This window comes from Phasianus colchicus, chromosome Z (assembly GCF_987193195.1).
Source record: "Phasianus colchicus chromosome Z, bPhaCol1.hap1.1, whole genome shotgun sequence".
Taxonomy (NCBI): Eukaryota; Metazoa; Chordata; class Aves; order Galliformes; family Phasianidae; genus Phasianus; species Phasianus colchicus.
This window is the reverse complement of record NC_143476.1, coordinates 47,754,222-47,775,474: the sequence shown is the minus strand read 5'-3', so window position 1 is coordinate 47,775,474 and position 21,253 is coordinate 47,754,222. Positions and strand designations below refer to the sequence as shown.

The 21,253-nt window shown below is 36.1% G+C and overlaps 1 protein-coding gene across 3 annotated transcripts in view; it reads right to left on the bottom strand.

Moving 5' to 3' along the window:
* The window catches only part of AUH (AU RNA binding methylglutaconyl-CoA hydratase), a 112,531-nt gene that overhangs the window by 71,354 nt on the left and 19,924 nt on the right, over nt 1–21,253 (bottom strand). For all 3 annotated transcript variants that reach the window (XM_031610510.2, XM_090132711.1, XM_090132712.1), the window contains one exon: nt 2,561–2,647. In XM_031610510.2, the coding sequence (XP_031466370.2) occupies nt 2,561–2,647 (87 nt within the window). The remainder of the gene's footprint in view (nt 1–2,560; nt 2,648–21,253) is intronic.

Genomic DNA, 21,253 nt, shown 5'->3' with positions numbered 1-21,253 from the left:
GCCTCTTTCTTGACAAAAAGACTATAGAGAGCATGAGTGAAAACACTCCAAATTTCAATATATTCACTGTTAGCATAGTCACCCCCTATAAAACTTTCAGGTACCACTGACAATTTTCTTACTCAGTATTTAAAACACTTTCAGAGGAACTTTAATTAAGTTGAAGATCGTCTTACTGTCTTATTAGAAATTAGAAGTAACATAAAGCATCAAACTCTTCCCAGTCATTTAGTGAAAAATGCCAAAATGCCTAATTTGAATACTTCTTCAGGTCTCAGGAATTTTCTCACTTAAAAAAAAAAAAAAGAACAACAAAAAAACAACAAACAATTGATTGCCCCTATTTAATGACAGCTCATAAAGTATTTCCAGTAACTTCAGTCCAAGAAAGGATTAGAAATAACTTACAGCTACAAAATCCTCCTAAAAATCTTACACAGTGGCTAAGTGGAACAACCTGTTGCTTCTTGCTTTCCAATAAAAGGACAAGTTGCAGCATGAAACAGTGCTCACTGGAGGAAATTATTAATTCATTTCTAGATATTTCACTTCTTTTTTTTTTTTAACACAAGCCTTAAGGTTCTAATTCATTTGAAAGGCAATTAAATAATCAGGCATACAAATATCTCCATGAAGCACCTAATTAAAGACTTATTCTTTAGTACTCTTTCAATTAGTTGTGAAAAGAAACCGGTTTCACCCATTAACATTCAGCCAAGTCAAGATCTGACCTAATGTTATTAGGCACAGATAGACCCTCCTGAGGAACAACGTATTTCTCACCGTTTTCTTTTTGCAGTGTGTTTGGTTTTTCTTGGTTTTTTTGTGTGTGATTTTTTGTTTCTGTTTTTTTTTTTTTTCTTTTTATTCTATTTCCAATTCTACAGCCATTAGTTAGAATTCAGTTTTAAAAAGGAAAAATGTTTTATAGATACTCTTTTTACAACAGAAAATCTCAAAATTTCAAGAAATGAAACATGTTGCTTATATAAATCAAGTACATTGAAATAAATGTTTCAAACTTTGTATAGTTTATTTCTCTTTCTCATGAAGAATTTGCAAAGCCCTTTTCAAAAACAGTTATATTGTAACTGATCAGTATAGCTGTAGAAATGCAATGATCTGATGGAGAATTTAGTGTAGTTTACAGAATAACTGCTATCCATCAAAAATTGGTACAAATCAATTTGAAATAAAATTCCAAACTACTGACAGGTTTTTCTATGCCAAAAGAAATGCATATTAACAGAAAGAGGAGTTCCAAAGAATACACTTGACTGATACTTCATGAAGATAGTCACCTAAAAAACAAGGAAGAAAACGTTGTGGTATTTATTGCCTTTTTTGCTTCACTATTTAATATTATTGATTGATATGCAGTAGTGCAGACTCTGAGCTGGTGGACCATAACTAGGAGAGCAGCAACTTTTCATTTGCGGTGAATGAAACTCTAAGGTAACAGTTCTATCAGCTGATTGTCCATAAATTAACAGGGTCTGATGGGATTCACCCCATAGTACTGAGGGAGTCAGTTGATGCTGTGACTGACTGGACCCCTCTCAACAGTTTACAAAAGGTTTTGAGAGCCCAAGGAGGGCCCTGCTGACTAGAAGCTAGCCAGTGCTATACCTGGCTACATAAAGTACATTAGAGTATGCCCAGAAAACTACAGATCTGTCATCTAACTTCAGTCCCTGAGAAAGTTATTGAAAAGATTATCCTGGGGGATACTGCAAGGCATTTAAAGAGCACAGCCCTGCCTTACTAATCTGATCTCCTTCTACGTTAAGATCACCTGGTTGGTGGATGAAAACAAGGTGTCAGATGTCATCTTTCTGGACTATAGTAACAGTTCTGATAATGTCTCCCAAAGCATCCTTTTGGACACATCATCAAAGCACGAGATAAACAGATTCATTCTACACGTCATGATGAACTGGCTGAACTGCAGAAGTCAACAGGCTGCAAATGGGGCTACATCTGGCTGGTCAGATACTAGTGGTGCTCCTCAACGCCATTCTAGGGCCAGTTCTATTTAGTATTTTTATTAGTGATCTAAATGCTGGAGTGTAGCGGTGTTAGTAAACTTTAGCAAGTTTACTAACACTAAACTGGGAGATGCTGTTGGACAAAAGGCCTTGCAGAGGAATCTAGACAAATTGCAACACTGGGCAACCAGCAATGGCATGAAACTCAACCAAGGTAAACGCTGGGTTCTGCACTGGGATACAGTAATGGAAGATTGTATTAACTAAACCGAACAGAAAAATGCAATAATAAAGTCCAAAGCACTTGAATGTCACAGAACAACTCATCCTTTATGGAAACAGCAGGGCAAGTTATCTCTGTGCAGTTGAGACTTAGCTTTTTTTCCAGCATTCTAAAAAATCAAATCCAACTTTTTGGGGCAAATTCTAAAGAAGTAATGCATGATGATTCATACTTACCAGTATAAATATTTGTGGACATCTTACTACCTATCAAGTATTAACCAAGCATGTTGATCTAATCTTTTACAGATTATATTTTAAAAGCATTGTTCAAAGGATATTTTACATACCCATCTCATTAATAGTTGCTCTTGCTTTTGAGACAAAAGAACCAACTTCACTTGAATGCATTTTCGCTCTTTCTTTAAGGTCAGCACCTGTAAGTGACATTTCACACACGTTAGCAAACCGTATGCAGTACTGTACATTTGTTTTTAGAAGTGAAATATAGCCATGTGAAAAAAAAAAGTCTACTTTGAGACATTAATGGTTCAAACTGATCATTTCATGCATTCATTTTCCACAGATTGCAAGGAAAACACAGGTTTTTATCATAAGAAAAAGTCAAATTACACAGCAGATTTTCATTAAGTATGCTCTTTGCACTGGTGTTTCTTCTTCTCATATTAATAAACAATAAAGCTAGGTTAACACTTCATCTGACATGTACTTCTATTTTCTCATCTGTGTCACAAAGTATGGTAGTTATGTTGTTTTCTTACTGTGTCCTTGTTTTTCTTTTACTGGAATATGAAGAAGTACTTAGGATGCACATTTTTACAGTAACAGACAATATTTATCTAAATAGAAACTTCTACACTGAGACAAGTACAATTTCTCAACTAAACAATCAATAAAAACAAAAAAACAGTTTCATGTTTCTCTACCCTAAGAATGAAAATACCAGGAAAATACATCAGACTTCAGCTGAGTTAAAATTTTAACTCTGACTTAAAACTAAGCAGGCTTATGTTCCTCTTTTGTATCTTTCTGGACTTAATTTGTGCTATAAAATTAAAAATAAAAAATAAAAAATAATAAAAATAAAAGAATATCTATATGACACCAAAGTGTCTCATTTTATCTTTGTTATTCTGTGTATGTCAATGAGGCACACATTTGCATGTTTCCCAATAAATAACATAAAGTAGCATTTATAATATCAGATACTTTTAAAACATTCCATGGAACTTTCTGATTTACTGCAATTGAAGAGAGAGTGACAGGGCAGTTGAGTAGTCAGTGTACACCTGAAATTGCAGTCAAGTGCATGCTGCAGCAAAATGCTAGAACTCTTAACAATTGCTACCTTAGTAATTCAAAGTGCATACAAAAATCTTTACAAGAACCTCAAAAGCAAACAAAATTGGCATTCATAAATCTGAACTGACTTTTGAGTAATACAAAGCTGCAAACTGCCTTATATTTGCATTATTATATAGAGTTCTGTTACTGAAAGGATCTTTACAAAACTCAATGACAATACCTACTATAATAGTTATAGATATAGGAATTGCACAATTAAAATATTTCAATTTCAGCAGTTAATGTTTGGGATTGCTTTTACAACTTTGTCTAAAAGCATACTTTTACCTATGTAACAAGATGATGATACACTGAAATCCTGCTCACTTGGCATGCCATTAAAAAGTAAATTTGAAAGGAAAGGCTGTAGACTTAAAAATCTGTAGAACTGCTGCTAAGAAAACATACCATTAAGATTAAACTAAGGCAATTCTTAGATTTTAAGTTATTCAAACTCATTAAGAAAATGGATTCAACACCTCCTCCCCTCAAAAAAAAAACAACAAAAAAACAATCCTAGAACAAAAACAGACTATGGCTTCTGACCTGCATTTAGAATATATACTTCTTTTAAGATACTTACAGAAATCTATAATGTTTCAACAATACATTTCATACAAATGGATTAAAATATAGCAGTTACATTAATTTAAAATTAATGAAAAGTTGCAAGAATTTCTAGTACAATTGATTTCAGTTTCTTAACCAATTTCTATAATCTTACACTTCCTTTTTAAAGCACTTCTCCCTCAAAACTGCCAAGGTAATAGAAAAAGTTATTTTCCTAACTCTTTCCTATTGTAGCATAGTAACAGAAGTTTTTTAGAGAATACTTTTAGGCTAAAACCCATTCACTTCACTCCAACATTTCATAGGCAACAGACCTAACACTGACCTAATACTTTTATTCCTGCCACAAGATTAAACCGCTGATCAAAGAATCCTTGAATAATTCCTTGATCCACTCAGTAAAGAATCATCCTTGGCTGTCTGGTGAAGTCCCTGGTGGCTGGAAAAAGGGAAACGTTACTCCCATTTTCAAGAAAGGGAGAAAGTAAAACCCGAGGAACTACAGGCCAATGAGCTCCACCTCTGTGCCTGGGAAGATCATGGAGCAGATCCTACTAGAAGCTATGTTAAGGCACACAAGAGATAAAGAGGTGATTCGAGAAGTCAGCAGGGCTTCACCAAGAGCAGATTGTGCCTGACCAATCTGGTGGCCTTCTATGATGGAGTGATGGCTTTGGTGGATGGGGGAAGGGCGATGCATGTCATCTACCTGGACTTCTGTAAGGCCTTTGACATGGTCTCTCACCACCTCCTTCCCTCTAAATTGAAGAGGCATGTATTTGAAGGACAGACTGTTTGATGGATTAGGAATTGGCTGGCTGGACACAGCCAAAGTGTTGTGATCAATGGCTCTGTGTCAGGGTGGAGGCCAGTCACAAGTGGTGTCTCTCGGGTTGTTCTTGGGACTGCTGCTCTTCAACATCTTCATCAATTACATAAATGAGTGCATCGAGGGCACCCTCAGCAAGTTCATGGATGACACCATGCTGAGCTGTGCAGTCAATAGACTGGAAGGAAGGGAAGCCATCCAGAATAAGCTGGACAGGCTGGAAAAGTGGGCTCATGAAAACCTAATGAGGTTCAATAACACCAAGTACAACGTGCTGCCCTTGGGTTAGGGCAATCCCAGGTACTTATACAAACTGGGAGAAGATCTCCTTGAGAGCAGTCCTGTGGAGAACAACGTCGGGCTCCTGGTAAATAAGAAGCTGGACATGAGCCAGCAGTGTGTGCTTGCAGTCCAGAAAGCCAACCGTGTTTTGGGCGGCATTAAAAAGGGTGGCCATCAGGGAGAGGGAGGTGATCGTCCCCCTCTACTACTCAGCTCGAGAGGCCCCATCTGCAGTACTGCATCCAGGCCTGGGGCCCTCAACACAAGAGAGATGCAGAGCTCTTGGAATGGGTCCAGAGGAGGGCCACTAAGATGATCAGAGGGCTGGAGAACCTCTCCTATGACGAAAGATGGAAGGAACTAGGATAGTTTAGCTTGGAGAAGAAAAGGCACCAGGGAGACCTCACTGTGAAGGGAGCGTATTACCAGGAGGGCGAACAGCTGTTTACGAGGATGGACAGTGATAGGACAAGGGAGAATGGTCTTAAACAGAGACAGGGGAGGTCTAGGTTAGAAATTAGGAAGGATATTAAAGGGTGGTGACGCACTGAAAAAGGATGCCCAAGGAGGTTGTGGATGCCCCATCACTGGAGGCATTCAAGACTCGGTTGGATGTCACTCTGGGGAGCCTGGTCTAGTGGTTGGCGACCCTGCATATGGCAGGGAGGGTTAAAACTAGACGATTATTGTTGTCCTTTTCATCCCAAGCCACTCTATGATTCTATGATTATTTGATTTCATGATTCATGTTGCTTCAATAGCTGTGAAGAAGAATGCAGTTCAACAGAAGACTTCTGCTCTCAGCTGTTTCAAATATCCCTTCTGTCATCCCAAGTAGAATGCTTCATAGTATCTGCAAATAATATTTGCACAAGTCCACACAGCAACAATGTAGTTAAAATTTTCAAATAAAAAAAAATAATAATAATAGACTAAACCTCTGCAACTTTCCCATGGATCACAGCTAAAATGTGGTTATGCTGACCTATCTACTTCCCCACGTTCATCACCATAGTGGAAATGCTAAGTCATGGTTAGAAACACTGATTGAGCACCTGGTAGGAAAGCAATCCAGAGGAACTCAGGTGTGCGCAATGCACCTGAGTGAAAGGAAGGGGTGAATCCTGGCTCCACCCCTTCCCAAACCTCCTTTAAGGGTTGGCAGTGGAGGCAAGGGTATTTCTCTGGGGATACCTGAGGCCTCCTGAAGGTAAGCAACTTCCTTCCTTTATATTTATGCCCACTACTGTTGTATTTGAGTAAAACTTCATACAATGCAGTCTGGGATCTTGCTATTCTGCTGTCACTGTTGCTCTTCCCATTGCGTTACAACTCCCAGAAGACTTTAGGAATTGTTCTGTGTGTCTACACTGCACTAAAGCAGGGTTCTCTATGGCCTTCTATCCAAAGATGCCAGAAGGGGAAATCCTGAATTACAAGTAAGCTAAATCCAACTAACTGCTGCAGAACTGGGCATACACTCTAATTGCATCCCCACATACACCCAGTTTGTACTAAGGCATGAATCATTGTTTTATCCGTATTCTACTTTCTGTCATCTTCATAATTAGTTCCACAAATTGAATCCTATCCATTCAGAAATACAGCTAAAACCAGCTGAAATTACTTCTCACTCTAGAGGCTCTGCTCACCATTTCTTGTTTCTCAGTACTTTACAATACTTCACAAACTCTCTTTAAAAACACTGTCATTTTCAGATTACTAGGAGTTGTTCATACAGGCCAAAAGAGACATCTTATGAACAGTACAACCTACAGCTTCCTCCTAAAGCTATACAAGGAGCAGAGCAGCAAAGAAACTCGAATTGAATTAACTTAATTCAAAGAAACATCACATTAAATTTATGAAACAAATTGATGGGAGACAACTTTCATGCAGATTTCTCATTAACTTCGAAACTGCAGTCTGCACAGCATTCCTTTGAAGATCTGCTTGACAGTAAATATATAAACAATTAGTATGCACCCTTAAAACTACTCTGAGGAAGACATGCTGTTTAAAATATTACCAAGATATCTAAAGAGATCTGTCAATCTCGAAGGATCTTTATTTCACTTTAATCCATCACTCCTTTATTTTCCCACAAAAATTGGGGGAACACAGAATTGTTTGTTTTGGTTAACAAAAAAACCTTATAGTGAGTGTAAAAACTCTACACAATTAACATCTTGCTTTTTTTTGTTTGTTTGTTTTAAATTGGCTATTCATTTCATGGCTGTTCTACAATGTCAGTCTTGTGAGGTTTTTGCAGCATTTTTGACTTCCACTTCACAATGAAACCACAGAAGAGGAAAGGATGTGACTCACGCACAGGTATTTAAGGTACAGTAAAACATTAAATTCTTATTCTAATGTAGTTACTTTGAGCTTACTTTTGAGCTTTGACCTGGTAAAAAGAAAGCAGGCCAATCCTGTTTGCACTCTAAAACTTCATTAAGGAAGTGACTTCCAAGAGCATGAGACGATGATCTTGTGCAGATTCTATCCAATTTCTCAGTATCTTGTGCGCAAGAGCCACAAAAGTAGGAATACAGGAAACTGCACAGCACAGAGGGCAACATGTGCAATACATTTAACAACCCCAGCAACAGTTTAATTAGGAAATTATGAGCTATAACTATGCTTTCAAGTAGGATAACAAAACATCCACTACTTCTCCAATTACAATGTTAAAAATTGCAGTGTATCCACAGCTTATTCCCACACTGAATAATTATGCAGTCTGTGAATTAATATTCTACTCTCTCCACACAGGAAAATATGATACTGAATTAACATTCTGAGGCAAAAGGCCAACTTTGAATAAAGTTATTGTTCAACTTATAACTACTAAAAAAAAACAAAAAAAAAACCAAACAAACAAACACTAACAAGGGCAGATGTATACGTCTCCAGGAGAAAGCAATGCAAGAAATCCAGGTCTTGCTGAAATAAATAGCAGTCTGGTGTAACAGCTGTCCTTCACCAGTTGCTTTGATAGTGCAACAACTTAGAGAGTTACCAATAGATGTTAGAGGGTCACCTCTTCAAGTACTTGCAGATGCATCTCATCAGATACTTCACATCTGTGTATCCAGCTTGTACAAACAGTTCTTACTTTAGTCCTCCTCTAGTAATGGGGATTTGCTCTTTACTTTGTTGTTGCCTCTTGGCACAGAGACTTGGGAGCTGACCATTCCTATGCTGACCAAGGCAAAGAGAACCTGGAATACTTCAGTCTCTACAGTCATTCACGACTAAGCTGTCAGTACCACAGATTCTCTTGACGCTTTTTGCTAGTTTCAGATCCAGCTGAGCACACTTCTTTCTAAATACATTTCTACATACCTAAGCAATATCTTTTTATTGCCCTTTGAGAGTCTGTTCCCTCTTGCAAAGGTAAAATGAACAATCAACCCCTTTAAAAAATATAGTGGACAGTCAAGGCATCAGAAGACAGGAAGGATAGTTTTCTTGTCTCTAAAGAATAAAAAAGAATAACTTCATCTAAATCTTGAAAAAGCTATGGAACGCACAAAGTGAACTAATAATATTCTAAAGATGAGCAAATATATTCCCAAATATTTTGAAGACTTCATACTCTGAGACTTTTATGAATACTTATAATTCAGGTACCAATTCAGAACATTAAGAAACAAAACTTGAGTAAAAGAACCTTTTTTCTTTATAATTATAAAGTACGAGAGATCTGAAAGTTGAGGACAAAGAGAATATGAAAAAAATAAGACCGAAATATGTACTGAACAAAGAACTGTTAGTGATTTGCTCCTGCAAATCAGCTCCTTTTTTCAATACTAGAGAAAAGAAAGATCTTACTCAAAGGAGTTCATCTTATTCATTGTCTTTTCTGATACTTTACATTTTAGTCTTCAAATCAACCAAATGCAAGTAACAGAAAAATTTTAAATCAAAAGACCACGTCCTCAAATATAAATGTCTTAGAGGACAACACGTTGGCGAAGCATGATTTCTGATAAGCCATTTTATGTTTGGTTTCTTATTCCTTGAGGAAAGACATAAATCTAAGACTGAGATTAATTTTGCCAATGCTACAGGTGCATCAAAACTTCTCAGTGACAAACAGAATTCTATGACATTTAGTCTCACTCTCCATAAAGTTTCATCTAAACTCTGAAATTCCATAATAGTAAGACTTTTCTTGATGCTTGTTTTTTAACTTAAACAAAGATGATTATCACTTTCATGTAGCCAGTAGGCTAAGTATGACTTGTTTCCTGATGTTTATATTTTCTTTAATTGTAATTTAAAAAAAATATATAAAAATAGGACTTCAGCACTTTTATCAAACAAGCTTTATTAAAAAGAAAAAAATACAAGTAGAGAGGTCGGTAACATATCACAAACACCAAGTGTTTAAAAGTTTTTCATATAAAGCAATTGGAGAAATTATAAAGGTTAAGGACATTCATTCAAAACTACAGATCAAAATGCCAAAGCTCAGAATTCTTAGAAAGTAAACTATTCAAATCCTGAATGATTTGAAATGATTAGAAGTGCATATGCACTTACAATCATTAAGAACTTTTAATATACCATGTATAGGGAAAAGAAGTTAAAATATGTACACTTACAGTGGACCTAGCATCAAGAGTGAACTAGTGGACAGCATACTAAGAGAGATTTCAACAAAGGCTCTGAAGCACCAAACAGCTACAAATAATCACTTTTGAAAAGCACTTTGACATTGGACCTATCTGACTGGTTTGTCATTCAGTACCTACTGCTTTTTAACACTAACACATTAGAGCTGTAATTACTGCGTTTTTGTGATTTTCCACCAAAGAAGTTTTTCACTATTTTCTCTATTAACTGTTTTATTACTAATTGCCATCAGGCTCATCTTGCGTACCAGTAAAACGCCAATTTCTGCATGTTCCACTTGAGAAAAGTGAAAAATACATTTAAATGCAACTTTGATTAAAAAGCAAGGCATATTCTTAATTTCTATATGACATGAGAAGGATGCTGGCTGCAGTCACTGTAGTGCGCAGAAAAAAAACCAAAATATTTTCGTATGAATTATACTACATGTGTTTCCTACCGAAGCACAGAATTTAAAATAAAGATAAGACTTATTTTTGACAGAGACTTACATTTCTGAGGTTCTCTAAACCTGGATATAATGATTTTGTAAGTCAAAAGCAATATTTACATTCTTTCATGTATGATTTGCTATTACATGCTGTTGCAAGCATGACTTGCACATCTCCACCTTTCTGTGGAGCACAAAAATTTGCAAGTTATCAAAATAAAGAACAAAGCTTTTGCAATTTCTGTGTAATTGAGCCATCAGCAGGACACCAGTCCTGAACACACACTTCTGTAAGACAGCAGTCTTATAGCTCCACTGCTCTAGATTATCTCATGTTTTGCTGCAATTTACACCTGCATGGCAACTGTTGAGCCATGGCCTGAATGAAAACCTGAGGCAAGGACTCTTGGGTCAGCTCTGGAAACACAGGTGAATTGTCTTCACCTATCTGACCAGAAGGGGTGGAGGCAGGCTCCAGCCCTCCTAGACTCCATTTAAGGGTTGACTGCCACTGGGGAAAGACCTCTTTCTGGAGATCCCTCCTTTTTGGAGTTTTCCACTGCAAGCCTAGATCCTTGGATATCAGTGAGCATTTCTTCCTTGATTGTCTCTTTCCTACCACAATAATCTTTGCAACTATACATCTGTAAAGTACCATCCTAGCTGCACTACTCTTCCAACTGAACATTTATTGACTGTACAACACTGAAATCAACATATTTACAGCAATAGCTGCTAAACAGATCTGCAAGTGGGATTTTTTACAGTGTACCATACGTATGCTTTTTAAGCTTTTGAAGCTCAAGCTTCTTTAAAGGGTCAGGATGCTAATTCAACTAACTTCCTCTTCAAACCCAAGAGCACTGAATATAAATTCCTCTATCTTCACAGATTTAAGTTCTCAATCCCCTTCCAATGTCTATAGAAATTCAAACCAGATATGGGTTAAAGTCAGATAGTTCTTTCTCCATCTTGTCTTTTCAGCTCTAATTTAGAACCACTCAACAATATTCCTCCTGCTAACATTTCTGTCATAAAAGAATAGCTCATCCTTCATATTCCTCTCCTGAATTCATCTTCACCCGGAGAGAGGAAAAATAGGAGTCAATTACAGGTGTCTTCTCATCTCTTGAGAAGAAATAGCAATTTCTACCAAACACAAAAACAGTTTTCTTAATGACACTTTTCATTATCCAACAATTGTCTCAGTGATTCCCTAGGCCACTAGTATTCTCTTCTGGAGCCAAAATATTGTGTAACCATCACAGCAGTATTTTCTTCAGATTCTTCTGTAACACTGAATGAGACCAGTGCAAGTGGAAATGTAAAATAATATGATCATTCCAAACAGTAAGTTGATATCAACTTTGATTCACTGTGCCTCTACTTAAGTTAAGACAATATTAAGTTGGATTCTGCGTGCTAATGCCTTTCCTTTAGTAAGGCCTTCAATTTGGCCTCTGTTAGGCCCAGGAAAAGACATATGGTGGCTACAGCATTCCTGACTCACAGACAGATAAAATCAGTTGAGAAGATCCAGGAGAGTGAGACAGTAACAGGTGGCAATGATGGCTGCCTCATAAATTGCTAGGAACTACACAAACAGATGTCCAAAATGATCAACTCATGACAAAACCCAAAACAATCCACAATGAATCCAAGAATCCCTCACACAGCCACACAGCTATTTAAATACTCCAAGAGAAAAAGCTTATGTCTCGCATCCTGGTGGTGATAAACACTAGCATTTAAGGAAAAGCAAGGACTGTTGCAATTATTATTCAAGAGGATAAGAGGTGAAGAAAAGAAAGAGGGAGGGGGAGAAGGATAGGAACTTTCTACAGCAGTTGTTTTTCTGAGTTTTTTCCACGTTAAGTATTACAGAAATACTTCTTTAAGCCAGTCATTTTGTAATTCTGAAAACTTAACTTCCTCAAACTAGTTTTTATTTTAAAATTAAGATCACTAAGAGAACTTCTATATTATGCTTAGAACAAGAAGTGCACTTGTTTTCCGGTAATAAAATAGAACTGAAATCTTACATGGAATAATATGGTATAAATAATGCAGCCATGAAAGCTGAATTATTCTACCCCACTATTTACCTCCCAACAAACAGCAGAATCAATTAACTGTGATTTTTATTCATTCTATAGCTTCCATATTGAAAATTCTTAGCGCAAAAGTTCTTGAGTTTTAAGCAAAAATCTAACAGTAATTTAGCCAATAGAATAAGGATGTCTATTTTTAACATGACTACTGAAAAAAACAGCTTTAATGTAATACAGTATTCTGTCTTATGTCTTACGTATCACAGTTATTCTGTATCACATCTTACGTATTGCTTCTGTGAGTCCACCAATACCTCACCCACATAATATCAGGTGACACACTACTTTCAAAGTAATAAACAGGCATTCCTGAAATTTGCTACTGCCAAGATTCTTCAAATTACCTAATTTGAAATGAATTTTGAAATTCATACTGAATATTCTTCATTAATAATACTAAGTAGATATGAACACACTCAAAATGCTGAGCAAGTTTGTTCTACTTTGATTTCTAGTAAATCATGTTACTAGACAAAAACAAAAGTGATCTTTCATTGCATTATTACAGATGATGGAGTCAAATCTTCTGCATACTCCATATACATGACCACTATACATATCTTTTTTCTGATGTTAAAAGGAACCGATACTGCTAGCTTTATCTATTTTGATTAGTAGTAACTACAAAAAATAGTTAATTAACAGCACACCCAGTTTCATGATCTTTAAGTACAAAAAGAGGAAGTGTGTTATCTAGTAAAAAAGAAAGTCAGAATCCCTTCTAAGGAAATCCTGAAGTCTGTATTCAGGCATAAATCCTAGTAAAGAAACAATGAGTCTTCCACAGGAAAGCCACAATTTGAACTATTTTATTATTTAAATGAGTGAAAGCTTTTCTTCTTTTATATTACCAATTTACTCTTCCATTCCATCTCTTGATCTGAACTGCATCAACCAGTATCACTTCAGCTACCTGTTTTTATTTTATTTTTTTACTTTTTTAAATTACTAGTATTAGTCATAGAAGATGTCAACTGCAAAGTTCCAGCAGGTCAAGACTCAATGATACTGGATTCTGTGCAGCTATAGCACATGATACCTTCTGTGAAACATTTAAAGCTCGTAAATGACACACACAGTACACGAAAATAAACACATCGTTAAAAAAATACTTATAAGAATAACATGATTTGCTGCCTCTCACTTACAAGATAATCCAAATATAGCAGACCATACCACAAACTTGATGAAGATTAGAAATAGCGATGTTATATGAGGCAGCTACAGAGTTTGACTTTAACCTTTTCAAGTTACAGCAGGTGAAAAGAACAAGGGCATTTGTGGGAAAGCGCAAACAGAAAAAGTCTTCAGAGATGAAGATGAGAAGCTCAATTCTGGCCATGTTAGGTCTATTCAAAAAGACTAGGTCTTGAACACCATTCCTTCCCTCAACATTTACCCCTCTACATACACATTAAAAAAAAAAAACAACAACATTAAGATTACTAGAATTTCAGCAACATCTTTGGCTCGTATTAACACTAGGCCAGCACTCAAGGGCAAAGACTTGCCATTTCACACAGGATGGTGAGGATGTAGGATGGTAAGGAGTAGTAAGCATCTGAGCCATAAGCAGGAACATCCTCGATTATGCTTTGTTCATGCAGTAGCTAGACAGGAAAACAGTAGCTGCAGATCTATTTCTCAAAAGCACCAAGTCAAGCTAATCACGATCAGTACTTCCCCTTATCCCACTGTCCCCAAAAGCTTTGAAAGGACAGAGAAATAAATGAAAATGTTTGCAAAAAACAAGATTTCCCATCCAGTGAATTTAATTACAGAATCAACACTGCAAACTCAATTCAGTTTTCTAAGGACTTGTTATTTTAAAATGCTTTAAATATATTTGATCTCTTCCGGTTTTATAAGATCATCCAATAAACTTGTCAGCAACTTACTATGCAGAAAGAAATAGGATGAAGATCAAACACTGGAATATCATCTGCCATCTGGAATAGCTTAACAAATTATATGGATTGGTGGTACTTGAGTCCAGAGCTCAATCACCAAAAAGTACATAATGTTTGTCCACATACTCACCAATTTCCATCTGGTGACAGAAACTCCATGAAGAAATGTTAGAATATCAACAAAAGACTATTTTAGCCACTATACTTCTTACATTCAACACAGCTCTAATGCTTCACAATTTATGTAAACTACTGACTTTATAACTGGGAAAAAAAAAACAACAAAAATTAAGGGACACTGTAAACAACTACATATCTGGCCCTTTAAATACCTATTTGAGGACTGCATTTTGCCTAAAATAGGCAGGATCTGACAAAGAGGTATATTTCTTTTACTTTATTTTTAATGTGTGTGTGTGTAAGGGAACAAGAGTTGCAGAATCTTTTACTGCCTGATCTGCATATACACATACATTTCTATTTATTAAAACATACATAGGAGACCAGCTTCTAAATAGGAAAAAAGTAAAAATTATACAAGAAGAAAATGATTTAAAGGAAAACTTCATAATTTCTTCACTTTCATACTATCTGTAGCGCTTTGACATCAGAAAACATTTTGAAACTTAGAAAACTGATGCCCATTGATGGCTTTAATAATTCACCTACAAGATTGATACAACTTTCATTACAGTCAAATATCCAACCTTTTCTACATCACTGCGTACATCATCAAACATACTAGAACCATAAACGCATAAACAACTGTATGTTATACTTACGCTGCTTATTTTGTTCTCCGCTACCTTTTAAGAGTTATTCATCTAATTCAGATGCTGCTGCTAAAAAGTATCTTTTTTTTAAACTGCAACCTACAACAAAGCAAAAAGAAGACAAGAGCAGATAAAAATTTTAAAGGCTTACTAGAAGTTTCTCTTCATTCTTCGTGTTTATGACAATTAGGACACAAAAGCATAGTTTCACTGTGTGTTACTCTACGCTATTTATAGGAGGAAGTAAGAAAGTAGATATGAAACTGTTACAAATTGTCTTAAAACAAAAATGCCATAAACACAGATATGTCTAAAAACCTATGCTACACAATCATTTTATTCTTTTCACAACCAAATGGAAAGTAATTCTGTATCATGCAACAACTGTTTTTGCCAAGCACTGTACACATATTCTATTTTTAGCACATTACCACTAAGCATATGAAATCAGAGTACTTTTACTAGAAAGTTTTTTCAGATATGGATATAAATGGCAAGCTTCATATAAAAGCAAGCTTTCCCCACACCAATAAGGAAACCAGTTGCCACTGCACTTAATAGAAAGGAAAAGGGTTAGTTGGGATGTATTGTGCACTGTGACAACACAGCCCCCAAAGAACTCTGAAGAGGCAGGTCAAGATGTATACAGAAGTGACATGAGCATTTCAAACAGACTAAGTATTTCAACTTAAATTGACTTAATATTCATGGGAGAGATCTGGACCTTTTAAACTCCAATGTTAAGTGAGATGTTCAGAGGAATATGATACAATCAAAAAAAAAAAAAAAACAACTAAGTTCCTCACCTAAGCACAAATTCATTTACCACTGATGTCCAAAGTGGCAGAAGTCTAGCCAAAATGATACTTTTATCAATTTAGTACTAGTGAGGCTAATCAGTAATTGGTACCTTTCTGTTAATGTAATCTTTACCTGCCATTAACCATTGTAAATGGAACACGGATGTCAGAGTATACATTTTGACAAAAAATGAATCCATATGCCCTGAAATTGTCTTGCAAAAATTCTAACCATTGAAAGCAAGCTTGCAGGTTTTGAGCAGATCTGAGAGAGTCTATAAATTCACATAGAATTCACACATAATAATGAACTCCTGACTGCTTTCTCTTAACCAGGATGTGAAGCTGACAAAAAGAGTGAGTTACATTAAACAAATCAGGTAGGCTCTTATTATAATGATAAAAATGGATTTGGTATTATTCTGTAGTTTAAAAAAAATGGCTCAACATTCCTTGTGACCTGTTATCAATAGCAAACCATGAACAACTTAATACTACTAAAAGTCAGAATTCTGTCTAACAAAGTCTTGTGCATTTTCTGTACCATAAACAAAATACTATTTCAAAATACACAAAACTGACTTGGGAATCTAAAATGTATTACATTAACAGGAAGCCTGAAAAGATTTGTAGGTTGCGACAAAAATAGTGCCACCTATTTATTTCCATGGAAATGACAATAGATGCAAAGAGCACAATAACACTCTTTGATAGAGGAAATTCTCAACTACAAGACATTATTTTTCAAGAGAAAAATTAACTATGCACTTTTGCCATAGGTGAACAAGAGCCTGCAAGTCACGTTTGTAAAAATCTGTACGAGCAGAGGTGACTCACTCTCACCACTGCTGAAACTCACTATCCACCACCTCTCCGTGTTCACATCCACTGTTTGGACTCCATAAACATTCAGAAAGCGTCAAGGAATGTCAATAAGTGTCATTTTTTCCACATGGAAGAATTCAATTCCACATCTTTGCTTCATATGCATTTCCATGTTAGACATTTATTTGTCAGAGTACTTCTCTGCTGCAATCTGTCGCATGGCAACTAAGTGTAACAAAATACTGGTGGGAAGGTTCAACTTCTACTGCCATACCACCACCATCTGCCTCTGACGTCATGGGTCAGCAAAATAAAATAGAAGGCATAACTTTCAGAGCAGCCCTTCAATGAAGTTTCAGAAATGTCTTAATGCAGGCTAGGATAGTAGCCCTGCTTTGAAGAAAATGAAGTATTGAGAATTTTTCTCTACTCTAAGAATTGAAGTTTAAGGTTTAAAGGAAAAGTTTGCTGCTGAAACAAGTCTATACAGCATAGAAGCATAATTCAGGTCAAAAAAGGTCTTCAAGATCAGCAAGTCTAACCATCAAATTGATCTACTGAGTTCCATGGCCACAGTATTTCCCTTAATAACAGGGCATTCAATATCAATACTGGTCAAGATGAGCTGTGGTTGGGAGATGTCTTGTTTGACATGAGCATTACTGTTGGATGGGGAGGCAAAGACTTAAGAATTTGCATCCCTCTTTTTCAGTGTCTGAAAGTGCTTTCCACAGAGACTAAACCAATCCTTGGTTATTTTGCTCTTCCATCAGCTCCTACTGTGCAGGCAGACGCAAAAGAGCCAAGGGATGAGCTCATCTCAGCCAAGTCTCTTCCCAACTCAGATTTATGTCCACCCCTGACCCAGCGGCATCCCAGATCACCCACATAAAATTCTCTAACTTAAGAATATAACTCAAATGAATTACCTAATATCTAATGCTCTAAGGCACCACAATTCCAGATCATAGTAAAAATCAGTTGCTAACAAAAGGAAAAGCAGTGAGAATGCATAACCTCAAAGCATCTCTCAAAGCTTGGCCATGCTGAAGGCCAAGAAAGAGTAGAGGTACAGAAAGAACCTTTTTTCCCCAAAGAACCTTTTTCTGCTTCTACCTGAGCTATACAAAGGATACTTTTATATTACCAAACACTTTTAATTAAGAGTTCATCACTATGCTCTGAAGATGAAATGGAAAAAACAATAACTCAACATCTGTTGAAACAAAGCTACAGTGATTTCAAATATCCCATTAGCACAGTCAAAGAAGAGTATGGTACCATCATACTAATACTGGTATTCACAACACACATGACATTCTTAGAGCTATCGCAGCTAGTGACCCAAGATTTCATTTTAATTGTCCCCATCTACTTGCTTACTTGCTCTCCACCAGCAGAACTGTAGAGAGAACTGCAAGATCAAAAGTAAGAAAAAATCTGATGGGTTTAGAAAATGAGAGTTTAGTAAGCAAAAATGAGGAGGAATAAAAAAGAGACAGACGCAAAAGCAATCACTCACCAGCAGCAGACTGATGCTCGGCCAGTGCCCAAGTAAGGTCTATTTACTATAAGAAAATCTTCCCAGTGTTACTTCTGAGCATGACATCATACAATATGAAATATCCCTTTGGTCCACTGGTGTCAGCTGTCCCCACCCAAGCTTTGCCAACGCCCAGACTACTCACTGCATTGGGAACAGAGGGAGCAGCGTAAGAAATAGAGACAACCTAACACTGTGTAAGCTCTATTCAGCAGCAGCTAGAACACTAGTTTGTCATCAATACTGTTTAGGTCACAAAAATAAAAGAAAGCAGGACACAGTGTTCTATAATGACAAACAAGTTCATCACAGCCAAGTCATATACAAATTTATATGAAAAGACCACTAGGACTCAAAGCACATGTTAACACATAGGTCAGCTACAGGTGAGACAATCCAAATACTTCAAAAAACCTGCAGAGAGCTAAAGAAGGCAGATACGTACCAAGTTATCAGAGGACCCACCCAAACTACCCCATAACTTCAAACAGCCTAGAAATATCAGTGAAAACTGCACAGATAATGTTTTAGCTTTGGATATGAAATCAACTTAGCTAATATATGCACTGAAATCAACAAAGGACAACAAATTAAACCACATCAGGGTTTTTCCTGAACAGAAGATTCTCAAACATGCCAAGAAGACTTAACTCTCTTCTGCAGAAACAAAGACTGATCAGAAACAGCATCCTCTCCATTCATCAACCCCACAAAATGAAAGATTTCAATAGCACTACATCTTGCGTTTCTCAGGCTTTGACAGACACAGACACCAGAAGTGGCCTGTCAATGGTGAAACAAGTTTTTAGTTAAGCTACACCATTTTTTCCACAGTCAAGTTCACATGAGCATAAAAAAATTGCGTATACGAGAAACCACTGCTTTCCCACCGATATAGAAATTTCTTACGTGGTATAGATTGTGGTCCAAGGCTACATGGGCATACAAATAGTCATCTAATCACAAGTATCTCTGACACAGAAATGAACAGAAAAGTTACGCATTTATGAGTGTACAAGAAGTTCAAGAAAAGCTTTTAAGCAGTCTTTAAGACCAGTGTGAGAGTCAAGCCCACTGTAATAAGCATATAAAATTCAGGAATTCATCTACATAAGTGATCTAGAAAGAGAGGTAAACTTGATAGAAATATTACAGAAAATATCTATAAAGACAAATCAAATGCGCTTCAGTTTTGTTAAATATGTAGTATAACCACTGAATATGCATTTCTACTACACACAAGTTCACACAACTCAGTCACATTACCTAAAACATTGTGGTTCAAACCTTAGAGAAATGTAGTAACAGAAATGACAAATAGAGAGGAAAACTATTTCTGATTATTTTATAAAGACTGAAGTAAGAATTTGGACTTGCTTTATATCTAGAAAGCAGAGTCTAAGTATTAGTGATGAAAAAAATAATCTAAAGGTATCTACTGCAAAACATAGCTTTTCCAATATAAAGTGTCTCACATTTTAGTTTTTTCTACTACAAAACATTTTAGAAAATATACTTCACATCTTGAAATTCACTATAGCATTTCAAATGCACATTCCATTATTCTAGAATATTCAAGTTAGGTGTATTTCAGTACTTCAGAAATCATCATGACAAGATGTCTCTTTCATTTAAATTCTGGGACACAACTGAAGACACTTCTCCACAGCTTCTGTTTGTGTCAACTGCATGTACTAAAAATTTCTGCTCAGGACACTTCTTTATTATTTCTCTAGACATCCAGAAGATCTTGAGCATTGTGTCAGTTTCAAACATCTCAAAAAAATGTCTAAGTTCTCTACCTATTCAAGATCCAGTTCATTTATTTACAACCTATATTATACTTTTTTTTCTTAATGAAATTACATTCAGTTATCTAGTTACAAAAAAAATGGTAGCTCTAAAGCAAAACCTGTACCTTCTGTAAATAAAAGCACAGTGTAGTACAGAAAACAAACCTGACTTCCAAAGTTTTCACTCGATTTACTGTAAATTATATGTAAGACAGGAACTCACAATGGCTAGGTGTAGCCTTCAGATGTTAGTTTCCTTAGGTTTTCTGTACAACTGCTAGAGAGAGAAGATACCTGGAGAGCAAACTTGAAAACCACACACAGAACTCAAACAAAGCAATTTTTTCAGCAGTATATTTAAGCTTTGTGATTACATCTCCACAAAATAGTAACGGCTTATTTTGTATCAATATTTGAATTTAACAATTTTAGGCACTCAATTTGATCATTTTTTTCTGCTTGCTCTTGTACTAAGTTATAAGGGCTTTGAGAAAGTCATTATCGCTTCTTCTCACCAGCCACTTCTTAAACTAAAGAACTAAGAGATTCCACCCTCTCAGATTTTATCTAGAATTTGATACTTTCAAGGCAGGTTAAAATGGAAAAATAATCCACATTAATTCTATAATTATTTTTCTAGCAGATTAAAAGCAAATTATAATATTATAAGTTATTTAAACAGAATAAACAAAAAATAAGCATAGCATTTGTTTTTAATCAGCTGTTGAAACTCACATTCTTTCCTAGCCTAAGTTAAATAATTTAACTCTGTTTTTTGTAAACTTTCCAGTACACACCAATCTGTTCAATGGCACCATACATAGCCCATTATTACTCAAAATTAGTTCTAAAGAGAGATACCCATCCTGCAAATAACCCAGTACTTCAAATAACAGATGCTGATTATAGTTCTATGGGATTGTATTAGATACAAACCTTAGGTAAGTGCTCTGTCACAATAGGAAAGGACTAGTCACCAACCTAGATCGTCCAACTATGTCACTGTCCACAAGTACATCAATTTCACTTGAAAAGTTTATACCAGGTATATTCAACCTGTGGGCTGCATGCAGCCCAGCACAGGTTACAATTTGGTCTGGCTTCTACAGACACATCATCACAACAGTGGCTCTGTCCTTCCATTTGAAATAAATTAAAACCATTTACT